Here is a 14994-nt window from a genome sequence, read left to right as displayed (position 1 = left end):
TGCTGAGCAGGCAAGTTCCAGCAAGAGCACTGCTCAGATTACTCCTCTGCAGTTATAAATCCTAGGGGGGGGGGGGGGAATGACAATGTAATTGATTCAGAAACCATTTACCTGCAGCAGCACAAGATCGCCGTGGTCTCCTTCCTATCCATGGACCGAAAAAATCCCCTGGAATGGTGGAGGAAAACCCCACATTTAATTCCACCCCACCTGAATTATTGCTTGCAGAAAAAAGTTACAGGCAGCAGTTCATAACCCACAACTACTTCTTGGGAGGCACTGGCTGCTCCCCCTTCAAAAGTGGCCTCCAATTATGATTACTGCAACAAAAAGCTGTGCACTTGCATGTGGGAAAGTACGTGAACTATTAAGCAAATTAATACTAAATCAAACTAAACTGCTTTATCCTCTTTCCTGGAACCAGATCAGAAAAGGTCCCAACTGGTGAACAGTTGTTTATAGGTTCTACACAACAAAACAGGCACTATGGGACAAAAATACGACATTTAACTCCCTCACTACCAAGAAGTGCCATCTGGAGTTGCATTAACATCTTTTTAAAGGGCCAAATGAGAGCCTAAAGCTTAGCGAACTCGCACGCTCTGTTGTGACTAAGCTGGCCTGGAGGATTTTGCATTGGTATTCAAGAGAGGAGATGATGACGCAAATCCACAGGAGAGGGTTTACGGCTAACAAATCATAGCAACAGAAAACTGAATTCTGCAACATATATTGTACAAATCACAAAGGCACGCTTTTCTTCTTGAACTATCCACCAGTAGCTTTTTTTTTTTTGTAACCAACTGAAAAGGCAAGGAAATCTAATACTTAATAACGAGAGGTTTTACTCCTCTGTGCATCAGCTCATCCATTCAGGGGCTTCTGGACTCCCACTGACGTTGAAATGGACATGAAAGCATCCTAAAGAAATCTTGAGACCCGCGGCAATGCTATGCAGTTCATAAACCTCGTTAAGTATGCCCTTTCCCCAATTTCTTTCGCAGTCAGAACAAAATGGAAGCCACCACCATCATCTTAAGAGAAACATTTATTAGAGGGTTGCCACAATCTGTGTGAAATATAAAGTCCCTTATAAAATACTCGGTTTGCAGCTCTCTAGAAATCCCTTTACCAACTCAGACCACAATCCCAAACAAGGATAAGCTTTCTGCAGTAATAGTGGTAACTTGCTCGTAAGGTCTGCTCTAGAAGTTTCACAAGATAGGAATTTTATAGCTATGGAAACACTGAAACCTGGACCTAATAAAAATATTAAATCACATACATTTGGATCTAAGATGTTAAGAAGTAGGTCCAGTAACCAAAATACCAATGTAAAAGCTTTTAAGAATAAATGTGCTTAGCTATACAACTAAATATCACAACAAACAGAAGGGAGGAATTAAAAGTAGTAAAGTCAGCTCAAGATAGGCTCCAAATATACATACAAATTTAATACAGTAATTGCACAAAATGAAAAAAGCAATGTTAGCTGCTTATGATTATCAAGGTTAAAGTTACATGCTTCACAAATGAAGTTTAAATAAAACCCTTAAAATGTTGATGTGTCTTTTTTTTGTTTTCTTAGTGGAAAACCAAGTGCAGAACATTTTTATGAAGCTAGAAACTAATGTGCAAACTAGAGATTAATGTATTAGGTTTTTGTGAGAGAGTCAAGTAATGATTCGATTACATGTTTATGGAGGAACTGGTATTTGGATTTCAACTTGTTTCTTCAGTCTAAAACAGACATACAGATGTTTTTAAGAGAATAATCCATTTTGAAATGTTACTATTCAAAATTGAAGGAGCTGAAAAAATTAGCAGCACCACAAGTTTCAAAGAAAAGCCTATTGTGGATTTAAAGGGTTTTTTTTTCTTTTCATCTAAGCAATTCACAGAAAAGGAAACATAAGGCTTTTGATTATCACTGCACATTTAATTCTGAAACTGAAGGTGTAAAGCTTGGAGTTTTAATGAAGATGCGTGATTGTCATTTTCCACCCTATACTTTTCATTGCTGACAGAACTTGGTTTCAACAATAAACACGTTTTCAAAGTGTCGGATTATGTGGCACTTTTCAGCAGAGCGCTTTTGAAGGCCTAGAAAGACAGGGGAGAAAAAAACAACACAATGCCAATTATCCAGGGAACAGGAGTAGGTCAGATAGAACAGATTTTTTCTTTCCACAGACTACAGATGTTCCAAGTTCAGTCATCCAGCATGAAAGACTTCCCAAAGCATGCGGGCTGTGGAATTCTGGGAGTTGAAGTCATTTTAAAAGTTAAGTTTGAAAAACTGAGTTATAATGACTGGCTGTAACTGCTTAGGTACGCCTACTAGAGCTTTAGGTCAATGAAAGGGGGGAAAAAACAGGAAAACCATGTTCAGTTGTTATTAAAAGGGTCATCACCATGAACCTCATTCTTTGGACATTGGGGGGGGGGGCTAAGACTGCAATATGGAATTCGAAGTGTGCTCTTCAAGCTGGCATTGCCTTTTTATTGTTTCCATCTTAATGGAATGCTTAGAAGCCACATGAAGGGGCTAAAGATGTCATTTGTAGGATAACTCTCCAAAAACAGAACAGAATGGGAGCAAATTTGAGGTAAAGCAAGAAGCCCAGCAACAGAAAAGCTGAGTTTAAAAAGAGGACTGTTCTGATCAGGAATTGCAAAGAAAAACATCCCTCCCATTAAACTCTAAGGAAGTTAGGCAGTGGCTCAGAATTTGGTGATTCACAAAATAAGGTCACCATTATCTGTTTGAGAGCAAATCCTGTGCAGCTTTGCCCCTTGTTTCCCAGTGCACATATACAAATGTAATGTAGAAGAGGAAAGCAGAAACACCACAGGGAACACATTAATTTACCGTGCCTAAGGAAAAAGAATTAAGCATCCCCTTCACTGCTGGTAAAAGGGCTAGAAAGAATTCTAGATGTTTTGCAGATTTTCCGTACTTTTGTTTTACTACAGCACTGGTGGTCACAAGCAAAATCTTGCAAGAAATGGTCATCTATTTATGAGATCCTTAAATGGCACCTGAAAATGTCCTGGACAGCATGTGCCAAAATGTCACCCACTGCTATCCTTGTAATAAGAGAATGAACATGAACTTGTAAATATGGCCATAGTTTTTCTATATTATTTCCTATGCTGCAAGTATGGTGCTATTAGTCAGTACTCACAATGACTTGACTGCTAATTCTATCTGACAGCGAGCCCAAGTCCACTCTCAAACATTAGCTTTCAAGAGGCAAGTGCCAATTTTCAAAGGGGGATGGATTAAAGTACTCAGCAAAGATGCTGAAAGGATCTAGGGAATCCATCTGGGGCATGAATACAAGTGCCAACACTGGTAAAGTGGGCTGTGTAAGTCATCTCAGCTGTTTGGAATGCAATTGACCACATAAAAATACTTAAAATAGGAGCAGCAGGATTGCAGAGGTAATAAAAAAAAAACCTCCTACTTCCATGTATATAAAGCACAACCAAACACTTTGCTCTTAGTTTAAAAGTTTTTATAAGCTGAGGCTGTGTAAAATGGTATAAAAGTAATACTCTCCGGTGTCCTTCACTACTCAGGGTTACTGAATATCAGCCGTATACTCAGCAAAAGACACAAGCGACTGTATAAAATTGGGTGCTCCAATATTATGTAATAGGCCCTACCTTTCACTTTGTTAGCTACTAAGGAAACCAACTCAAGTTACACATTCCTTCTCACCACACCCTATCCCATACACAAAAAAAAGGATCAGCTAGGAAATGACTGCTAATCTATCTGGCACCACTACTTAAATCTTATAGCAGCCTCACGTCCTGGAGAACATTTGCTCTCTTCTGTCTAACTGAAGATAATAGAAATGGTTCCTGATTCTCTAAGGCCTGACTGCAGCTAAAGAACAGAATTTGGGGTTAGCTAGAATTGAATTCAAAGTTTAGGGGGCTCTCGATATACCCATCAGGAATAATAGCTGGATCCTAGTGAGGTAATTCCTGGTGGAAAATCCCTCCATTTAACAAACTCACTTCTTTACTGAACTTTTATTATTCCCGTGGCAGCTTTTCCCCTTAAGATTAGAAAAACACACAAACGCCCACTCTAAAACGCTCAGCAATTTTCCCTTTCCCTGGTTTCTTTTTCATATCCTGAAATGCAGTAACAATTCAAAATAAAACACTCACCAATGATCTTCTCTCTGCGCTGAAGTCTGAAGGTTTCCTTCCCTACACAGAGCTGGTAAATGAAGACACCCAGTTCTGATACGTTATCAATCTCTTCAGTCACAACCATTTCCTCACGAACAAGGTAAGTCTGAGGCAAGTAGGAACCCGTCTGTGTGTGTGGGGGAAAATACCATTCTTAATACAGACATTTGGGATTATTCAACCAAGACCAAAGTTACATCTGAAGGCAATTAAGCATGTTACAGAGGGTGGGGGATAGAGGATACTCTAAAGCAGGGGTAGGCAACCTTGGCTCTTTTATGACTCGTGGACTTCAACTCCCAGAATTCCTGAGCCAGCGAGTCATAGAAGAGCCAAGGTTGCCTACCCCTGCTCTAAATGGAAGCATGCATTGGTGAATACCCACAAGTTCAGATGCTTCAGACTGTTGTGATTTAAAAATGCAACTCATCAGTTTGCACAGGATCTTAAAAGTCACAAGCTCACCAACTGTTCACTGCAGCGATTCTAGAAATGACGCAAGATGGTTATTCTAATCTAAACTTTCTCTGTGCAGATGTGCACTGCAGCAAGAATACGCATATATCCTCCATGCTCCATTTAATTGTTACCTACCGCTAATTTTGCAAAAAGATCGATCAGGTTCCGTGGTGGCATAACGATAGAGGTGTTCAGAGGAATCACGTAGCAGTTACCAAGCTGGAGATCAAGGTAGGCTGTCAGGAGCTACAAGAATATAAGGGGAAAAAACATCTAGTGATGGATTTTCAATTCTGCCACTTGTTTCAAATCAGCCTTTTGCAAAAGAGTGATGTTTTACTGCAACACAATTAACACAATTGATTTGAAAACAAAACTAACAAACTTTGATTATGCTACATCCCCAAATTGTTCTTTTTCAATGCAACAACGTTCTCAATAGGAAGCTGTTCTCACGGCAGCAATCTGTAAACACATTTCATTTTTGCAACCCAACACATGATAAAACTCCCAAGGTAAATGTGGAAGACTTGCTTTCTATGAATCACATTAACTTGTGACTTAAGATTCATGTTTAAGAGGGAGAAAATTAAGATGTCATATCAGTAGCACTTTTATGTAAAACAGTCAGATGAGTACTGCAGATACAACATATCAAGATGCCAGGAGGGACAAGCTGCATTAAATATGGGATTATCACAAGAGCCAATTGTTGCACGACAGCCTGCATAGTACGAAAATCCAAGGGGATCGAGTGATCAAGAAAAAAATCAGGTTAAAAATAAGAGGGTAAAATGGAGGACAATACTGGATTTCCACTTGTAACATTCTCAGATAATGAAAAACATTGAAACTAACCCACTTTCCTAGGTTAGGGATTAAACAAACAAGGAAGCAAAGAAGAGAATCACATCTTTTCTCTGTTTCCAAACTGGTAACGTTGCCTTGCAGTTATCTTAACACTGACTGGAAATGACTATAAATATTTCACAGGATTAGACATAATAAGGGAGCAGCCCTATATAAGGCCCGCTGGTTAATTGGCCGTGCTAAGCATGTCTAAGCCTGTGCAGTCCCCATGTATTTTTGTGAACTGCAACTATGCTTTCAGAAATAAGTGTTTGTTATTCCCAGCCAACTGTATGTAGAGGAAACAAGATTCCACAAGACTAAAATTACATTTTATTGAGGCAGGCCAAAATAAGTCTTGAATATCTCCGCATCTTGCCTCGTCTTCCTTATACTCCAGGGAGGTGGGGAGGGGTAGTGCGATCTCTTTGTAAGACTCTCCCCCCTCTCTGGCCTTACTGCATGCCTTTTCTGCACCTGGTGTTTTCCCAGCAGTCTCTAGGTCAGGGGTGTCAAACTGCGGCTGCATCATACAGAGGCTGCACCCACCCCAGCTCCAGCAATGCAAAAAAAAAAGTCGCAATATGTCATGTGATGAGTTTGACACCCGTGCTCTAGGTTCTTTCTCACGGTCATTTCCCTGCCTTGGTACCAGTGGGTCATGCTATAGGCACAGGCAGCTATCCCAACTTGGCGCGTTCCCAACCCTACACCCACCAGTTCCAGCCATGATTAGGCATGATGGGAGTTACAGGCCAAATTCGTTGAGGGACATCAGTTTAATGAATGCCTCCCTTAAGATATAGGAAACCTCTACTCTGAAGAATGAATCGTTCCTCCTACATTTGGCAATACAGTTTTTCCTGGAATTTGTGCAATTAGGGTTCCTATTTTGAGATTTTCTCCCAGAAAGCACTAATAAATATTACTTTACATTTAGTATACACATGTTGCTGGCACTTGAAAACTGAGGAGTGGGGGAAGAGGGAAAAATATCGAAAAAGGGGAAAAGCATCCCCTTATTAAAGAGATTTCATCCATCAAAATTATCTACCAAAAGAAAGAATAAAAAGAACCCACACTAAGTACCACCACCCCCCTGGTCCCCTCCCAAAAGACTCACTCTGTCAAAATCATGCACAATAGCAGCCGGATCACTGTCAGAGAATTTTGGAACAGGTACATCAATGATGGCAATGTTATCTGCTTCTCTGATATCAGCTTCTTCGGCAATGGGCAGGAAATATGGCTCGGCGGCCTGGGTCCGATCGTCTTCTCCCACGTAACACATTTGACCACGGAACATTTTGTTCTTTAAAAAAAAAAAAAGGAATCGCCAGCTATAATATTCATTTAAAGGCACAGTAATTCATTTTATAGTTCAACTGTCTCAGAATTGCTTAAGTAGCTTCCCCTGAATGGGCAAAGAAAATGGTACCGATTCCATTTTCCCCCAAACCTCTGCAAATATCGAATTATTAATGGATCCTGGAAGACCACGAGGAGAGATCAGCCGTGATGTGCGCTGACCGCTGTTTGGAAAAGGACTGGAGTATGATAACCTGCCTTTGAAGTGAATTTTTTTGGCTCACCAAACAGGAAGGAACACAAAGAAAACTTCCTCTTCTCAAGCCATTTGTTTACGCAGAGAACACAAAATGGGGGAAGTGACTACAGTCACACAAAACCTTTTGTCACTTCTCGATTCAATTACTGTTAATTTGCTTTATATGGAGCTATCCTTAAAGATGATCCAGATATTTCAACAAGTGTGGAATACAGCTGACCACTGGATAACACTGCAGCACGACACTTGTTATAGCAGATTCTTTGATTGCTGCCATTTAAGCTACCTATAAAGCCTTGTAAGACTGAGAACTGGCTACTTTAGGAACTACCTACCTGGGTAGAATCTGCTACCCAATATACAGTATAGGAACACTAAAGGATCTCTTCTTATCAAGGAATGATCATCCCAAAGGAGATTGTTAAAAACTGGATTGTTTTGGAAGACCTTCAAAGACTAGCTGGCCATCATTACTGTGCCTATTATTGAATGTATGCTGCCTAGAGTTAGATTGAAGCAATTAAAAATCGGGGAGATAAACTCAGAAACAAGTGGGATAATAAACAACTCTCCAATACCTTTGGCATGAAATATTTGTAGATGCAGGCTCCCCCAACCACTACTCCAGCTAAAATGAACGCAAGTCCCAAAAGAGTCAGCAGACATCTTCCAGAGGAACCTTCACGGTTGTGTGTTGCAACTTCTGGGTCCTTGAAAACAGAGAAAAAGCTGTTTTAAATTTTCTATTGTCTTAGAGATGAAATTATCTTTAATTACTATTGTCCTTGAATCAGTAGGGTGGCATTACCCTCGCAAGTGAAAGATAATGCTGAGACACAACAGGGTTTTGGCCCAAGGTTACAGTGTTTGCCCTAAATACAAAGATAAGATTCAACTGGCATTCCACCAAAACACTTGGTGTAAAAGGTCATCTTGGCAGGGGACAAGATAAAGCAAAACAAAAGAAAAGAAAAAAAAAAACAGTATTTCTCATGGCTTCACAAATCCAGCTGCCAAGTCACATAATGTAAATATTCCTCCTCTAATTTTGCCATCAGATTATAGATTTTTCAGCATGGCACTGAGAATTAGGATTACTCGGGCATTAAAAAAAATGTAAGAATGCTCTGTTGCAATTTGAGGCAAGAAATATTAAAAGCCGTTTCTAGTTCTAGTACTCCATTTCCTACAATTACTGTCTGGTTTCCACCTATCAATTGTGGTCTTTTAACTATCCATCCTACAGCACAAGTTCATAATGGCTGTGAAGAGGAAGCATTTTTAGATATGCTCAGAATTCTTTGGAATTATGTGAGGGCTTTTTGCAAAAACTCTGGTTAAAAGAGGAACTGCAAATAACAAACAACAAAAAGCACAATTCTATGGGGAGGGGGGGATAGAGTTCTCCAGAACCCAATATATGCAACTGTCACAGATTTGTTTCAATGAACAATGCTAACCATTGCAATTATTTGAGCCTCTTCAACAAATTAAAGGCCTAGATTTTACTTGAATTTACCATATTAAAACAATTATACATGTTTTCCACAACTATGAACAACTCATGAAGAGTCCATATGAGTAAAATACAAACTATGAAGGTGATTTTGTTCAGATAATGGATCCTATCTTGAAAAAATGTTTTATTTTTTTTTAATGCTGCTTTAAATGTGACACTGGCTAGCACAAGTACTCCAGTCAAAAGTCAGGCATAAAAAAAATCATGCTGCAACTTGTCTGGAGCCATTACGCTGACCTAGAATGAAACAAAATGAAAGCTAACTATCTGTGTAAGCAACACACACAGATTTCTTTATACTTCACTGGAAATCCCCAACAAACCTTCGGTATCAGCAACTGACACAAATGCTAATACAGCATTTCATAGTTCAAGGTAGTTAAGTATCCCTGCCTACAGAAATATTCTATTTACTTGGATCATTCAGTCTTAAACTCCCTTACCTATGTATCTAAGGATTTATAAAATAGAACAAAGGCTCCAGAAAGTATATTTGAAGTTCTGTAACAAAATTCCCTCAATAAACATTTAAAAATGAACCTTTATTGTTACGCCATTTTAACTTCCACTTTCTGCAAGGCTTTTTTTTTTTGATGAAGTTAAAAAATATATCCAGTTTTATAAACATTCTTCTAAGCATTCTCAGAACAAGACTGGGGTGGTGGTTAATGCATCAGACCAAAAGCAGGGCGGGGCAGGGAACTAGAGAGAAGGCAGTTGAACAAATGCCCAAAACGGTTTGGATTGGTGTAGGTACCCATTTAAACCCACAATTCTCAGTCATCTAGGCAGTGTAGGGATTACTATTGTTAAGTCCTGTGATATAATGCTTTAAGATTGCATTGTTTTGTGATGGAAATTCCAGTCCCAATTATGGTCAGATGTTGAGGACTATTTTGTACTCCCATAACCTGTATTTCAAATTAAATGTCTTTAAATATTTATTTACTAGCTTTTGTATCTTATTCTTTGTTCAGAAACTTATAAATGCACAGCATTTTCTCATCATCCCCCCCCCCCACAACATAGCTGCGAAGTAGGTTCAACTAAGAGAAGCCAACTTGGGCGACTGGTGAGAGAAACAGAAATTTATTCAACACAATGATACGTTACTACAGTTCTGATTATTTGGAAGCCTGTTCTATTGCCGCCACTGGCTGATTGGTGTGCAAATTCACAACTGCTAAATTGCAACAAAGATAATTCAGAGCAATGCTTTTGTGCTTGCAGAAGCTTCAGATGAATTGCAACGTACTGGAAAAGCAGGCCACCCAATTGTTACTGGAGATTTGGGGGTGGGGAGGGAGAAGAGAGATATACTACGTGCACATTTTGGCTCAGCAGGTTGTCATCTGACTTAATACAAAAGTAGATTAAGCGCACAGGAAACATCTGTGACAACAAATAAAGCAACTTTCCTATCTGATGTTTGACAGGGCTCCCTATAACCCATGTTGTCTGGCCACCAGACAGGAAACTAAGTCTGTCTAATCAAACTACCACTGGGTTAGGTAACATTTGATCTTTATCATGTTCTGCTAAGGGAAATCCTGGGTGTGTACAGAGCTGGCCTTCATATACAACATGTTTAGGTACACAGCTTAAGACTGGTGTTGCCAACATAAAGCGTAAAGGCATTCCTGTGCTTGCAGACAGCTCTCTAGGCAATGCCAATATGCCTATCCCTGGCCTAGCCCATCCCACTTTACATGCAGCAATTTTATGACTTTAAGATGGGAAGTCTGCCTACTGCAAAACAGAGGTCCAATTTCCAGTTTCATCTTCATATCCAAGACTCCCACATATCCTACTTTTAGGAAACAAAAATAAACAGAGAGGATTCTACCATTGTTTTGTTTGGAAACACACACATCTACCCAGAAAAAGAGCAAAAGAAAACAACAAATTGAAAACAAAAGAGTGTTCAATAGTTGCATTTTGACAAATCGTGCTTTGAAATTGAGATTTGACAGGGATTCTGTAAATAGGCAAGTTAATCAAGATTTTTTTTTTAAAAAAAAATCCCAACATGCCCATCAGTTGAAAAAAGTTGAATATCCCTATTTTAAAAATATGGATCCATCTATAACACTGAAACCACTGCACATTTAAAGAGGTTAGAACTAATCCCGTATAAATCTGATCTTAAAGCAGGATTTTCTTTTTTCATTAAAACTGTTATAGGACAATAATCAATGGTGGGACTCTTTCAAAAATGATGCTACGTCTAATGGGGCTTAGGAAGACTGAGACTCAAAAACCCTCCCCTTTATTGTGAATTTTATGCATATTATGTTTGGATTTAAAATATCCTGTAATCCACTATGAAATTGGCCCAGTTTCTTGGGTGTAGAGATTTTATTTTGCATAAGCTGAAGTATTACACTGAAAATAAAATCAGTTCATTAAAATCCATTATCTATTAGACAGTGATACATGTAACTATTCCCTGTGCAGTTCTTTAGCCCACTAGCTTATATTTTGGTATCCAGTTGCGACTGCTAAATTGCTATCCTAGACTTTTCCCTTTAAGCAATTAAAAATTGATGTTACACAACCTTTACAATTTCTGGAACTTAAACAGAACTCTACTAGTGGAATTTTGAAACATGGATCAATGGTAAAACTATTTCATATTTACACTTCTTACATAGGTTTAGGCATGTATTTTGCACAAGATTAAAGAATACGAGCATCCATTTCTGTGCATTTCACAGTAGAAGCATTTTACATGCCCTTTTAAAGAGAACTCATGTAATATCAGTCAAGTATATGATCTCGGATATTAGGGACAAACCTTGTCACAAATCAGGAACTTTTAACTGCCTGAAATTGTCCTGTATATACAAGCAGCATGAAAAGAATGTTTTCAGTAACTTCCAAACATAATCAGGCACAAACATGTACACTGTCAACAAAACTTTTACTTTTTATAAACTGGAATGACTCAGAGTTGTTCTGAAAGTGAAAGCAGACACAGGAAATCAGATAATTTTGCAGATTTCATATATATACTAGCATACCTACTGAAAATAAGCACAGCTTAGACTCCTTAAACTGTTCAAACCAAATGCATGATTAGACAGTTGTGAATTTTGCATGTGCATGCATAATTGCCTAATCTGTTGTTTGCCTAATATTCTTTCCCGTCAAAAAGCAAAATACAGATTAGGCATTATTTGTGCTGTTAGTTATGTGCCTTGTAAAATCTTTCAAACTTCCTTCCAATTTTAATCAAAAATCCCCATCAGCATGCATTCCAAAACCATTCAACATGTAGGATCAGTTCTGAAGGAAAATTTGTTTTTAGCACTACCAAGTTTTCAAAGCAAATTGCAAGTTTTAATATAGGCCTCCAAATTTATTTAAACATGCTAAGGCCAAGATAGAAATCACTAATTTCAGTAGTTCCCACCTTGTGAATTAAGTATCTTCAACGAGATTATATCCTAACCCAGCCTTGACATCACCTACTTTTTAATAGGTTTTTTAAAAAGAGGATTTTTTTGTTTATAGGTCAAATAGTTCCTAAAATACCTTTTGAAGCAAATATAATCACATGGTATTCTCATATAAGGGCAGCTAAAAAAAGTAATCGATTGTAAGATATATTTTTCATGCAAAACTAGTATTTTGCAAAGTAGTAGGAGCAAGGATAATCTGAAAGCATTTGAAGTGGTTAAGGCTGTTACAATGAAGGGTTCATTAATGGAATTGCTAGGATCTTAAAAAGCTGTTAAGGAAATGCTACAAACCAGGAAGAAAGATGAAAATCCATAGTATCCTCATTATTCTCTTCTCAGACCCAGGAACCTACTTCTATATAAGCATGAAAAGGATTAAAGCTTCTTAAAAAACCCTACACTTTGAAAGAAAAAATAATACCTGATCCCCATGCTAACATGTTACGATTATTTTAGATTTATATCTTTATTTTCAACTTGAAGGCAACTTGTTTCCCCTCTCCCATTTCCTACCTTCCTTCCATGGCTAACTTTTTTTTTAAAAAAAGAATTTCAATTTAGAAGGGAATGGGGAGCTGTTATGGTGCAAAATAATACACCACTTGCAAGCCTAAATTTGTATCTCCCAAAATATCTCTAGGCCCCACTCCTAGACAAGGCAGAACTGCTACTGCTCAGCATAAACAAACAGAACTAATTAAGAAAAAACCTGCAACTCCTGTCTCTACTTGATTTTATTTATTAAACTTGTATGCCACCCATCTAGCCAAAGGCCCTCTTCTGCCTTCTTCCTAGTCTTGAAGGATCAACCCATCAACCAGGGCAGGTTTCACTGGTGGATTAAGACCGATCCTCAAATTAGGCAGAAGGAAGTATATTCTGTATCTATTTATATAGCTCTGTGACTCTACTCACACCAATCGAGGATTAGTCATACTAACACACACACAAAAAGAGCAGACTTTAGTATTATAAATATCTAACTACGTACAATCACGATCAGCCTTCCCCTCTCCCCCACTAAATCCTGCACACAGAACACAAACACACCAAGCCAATAGGCACAGAATCCTATGAAGGGAGGGGTGGAAAGATGCCCAATCAAAGGTGATGCTGTGGTGGTTGTTAAATACCAGTTAAGATGACATGATGGTCCACGAATCCCAAATAAGTGGAGAATCGTCTGCACGCCTACAATGCTGGCCTATATATTATACTTACCTCAAAAGGAAGCCCACGTTATATGCGCAGACCCAGCTATAGACGTCGTGGCATGTTGACCCTCCAGTCCCACACGTTACGTTCCAGAATTGCACGGATGTTGGTGCAAGGCGTGCATGCACGCAAGCACGCGCTCACACGACCCGGTTGCCTTCCCAGCCAGCAAGGGAGGCGTTGCCTACCTGCAGCGGGGTGTGTGTGTGTGTTTGAGGAACCTTAATTTATTGCATTTCTTTCTCCAATTTATTGCATTTACTTATTCAATGTATTGCATTTCTTTCTCCAATGTATTGCATTTCCCCAATGTATTGCGTTTCTTTCTCCAATGTATTGCGTTTCTTTCCCCAATTTATTGCGTTTCTTTCTCCAATTTATTGCATTTACTTATTCAATACATTGCATTTCTTTCTCCAATGTATTGCATTTCCCCAATGTATTGCGTTTCTTTCTCCAATTTATTGCCTTCCTTTCCCCAATTTATTGCATTCCTTTCCCCAATTTATTGCCTTCCTTTCCCCAATGTATTGCATTCATTTCCCCAATGTATTGCATTCCTTTCCCCAATTTATTGCATTCAATTCTCCAATTTCTACACCGCCCAAGTGGGAATTTAACGAATAGATGCATTTACTCCCTTCCTTTCCCCCCCCCGCCCCATGCATAGTCTCGATAAATAACAAACTCGGGTGAACCAGTCACGAGAGCCCCGTCGGGGGTAGGGTGGGGGGGAAGAGTCAAGGGGCCGCAATTCCTCTTTCGGCTCCCTCACGCTCCGACGGAAGACTACAAAGCCCATCCCTCCCCTCCCTCCCTCCCTCCCTGAGGCGGTTGAGGGGCTCCGCCATTTTGCCCGGGGGAGGGAGGGAGGGAGGGAGGGGGGGGCAGGCGCGCGGGGCCGGCCGCTGGCCCCCCGGCACAAAATGGCGGCGCGTCGTCTTCTCCTCACCTGCTCGGCCACCAGGGCCTCGGCCGCCTCCTTCTTGGGCTCGTCCTTGTGGGCGAAGGGCGACTGGAAGGCGATCTTCACCATGGCGGCGGCGGGGGGAGAGCCGGCTGTGGGGGCCGCTTGTGAGGGGAAAGGCTCCTTCGCAGCGAGGCCGCCTCCGCTGCCGCTTCTGCCTCCGCCAAGAACGGTCGAAGCCTCTCCGGGAACTGCGCAGCGGCCTCTCCCTCGCTGGGTGGGCGGAGCCTGCGGCGGAAGCAAGGAGGGGGGGAAGAGAGGGAGGGGCGAGGGTGAGCTTTATGCGCACGCGCGGCGGGGCCTGTTTCCCTAGGAACGCGCTCGGTGGGGGGCGGGAAAGAGGGAGGGCGTGGCGGAAGGCGGGCCTTCGCCTTGTCTCTCTCTGCCCGGGCTGGAGGCTCGAAGTGCGCATGCGCCCGGTCTTCCCTGCGAGCCAGGGAGAGGAGAAGGAGGGAGGGGGAAAAATAAAAATAAAATAAAAAAGGAGACCGGACGCGTGCGCACTTCGAGCCTCCAGCTCAGAGAGAAGGCGAAAGGGCCAGAGGAAGGCTCCGGAGCGCCCCCTTCAGGCAGAAGAGTTTTATATTTAGTTTTATTTTCAAGAGTTAAGAACAACAAAATAGCAGCTGGAAAGAGTGGCTTTGGCTGAGCTGCAAACTAACCACGGGTTTGAGGATGTGGTGTAGTCTCAACGAAACCTGGTTCGCCAGACCTAGGAAATGGGGGTTTCAGTTTGGGAAGC

At 40.5% G+C, this 14994-nt stretch overlaps 1 protein-coding gene across 1 annotated transcript; it reads right to left on the bottom strand.

Moving 5' to 3' along the window:
• Positions 1–1032: 1032 nt before the first annotated feature.
• ITM2A (integral membrane protein 2A) lies at positions 1033–14464 on the bottom strand. Its single transcript, XM_015818785.1, has 6 exons — positions 14238–14464; positions 7666–7797; positions 6644–6832; positions 4807–4917; positions 4189–4339; positions 1033–2103 (listed from the first exon to the last, which is right to left on the bottom strand). The coding sequence occupies exons 1-6, from the start codon at positions 14319–14321 to the stop codon at positions 2015–2017; spliced, it is 756 nt and encodes a 251-aa protein (XP_015674271.1). The 5' UTR covers positions 14322–14464; the 3' UTR covers positions 1033–2014.
• Positions 14465–14994: the final 530 nt, after the last annotated feature.

This window comes from Protobothrops mucrosquamatus, unplaced genomic scaffold (genome assembly GCF_001527695.2).
Source record: "Protobothrops mucrosquamatus isolate PMUCROS unplaced genomic scaffold, P.Mucros_1.0 scaffold790, whole genome shotgun sequence".
Classification (NCBI taxonomy): domain Eukaryota; kingdom Metazoa; phylum Chordata; class Lepidosauria; order Squamata; family Viperidae; genus Protobothrops; species Protobothrops mucrosquamatus.
Note: the sequence above shows the minus strand (reverse complement) of the source record. Positions and strands in the feature narration are given on the sequence as shown.

What these genes read in the sequence shown, in the direction of transcription:
- ITM2A (XM_015818785.1), bottom strand. Translation starts at nt 14,321, where the DNA reads ATGGTGAAGATCGCCTTCCAGTCGCCCTTCGCCCACAAGGACGAGCCC. An exon ending in TTGTGCATGATTTTGACAGA is followed by an intron (nt 4,918 to 6,643) that starts GTGAGTCTTTTG and finishes ATATTCTTGTAG; the next exon opens with CTCCTGACAGCCTACCTTGA. An exon ending in ATCTTTTTGCAAAATTAGCG is followed by an intron (nt 4,340 to 4,806) that starts GTAGGTAACAAT and finishes CCACACACACAG; the next exon opens with ACGGGTTCCTACTTGCCTCA.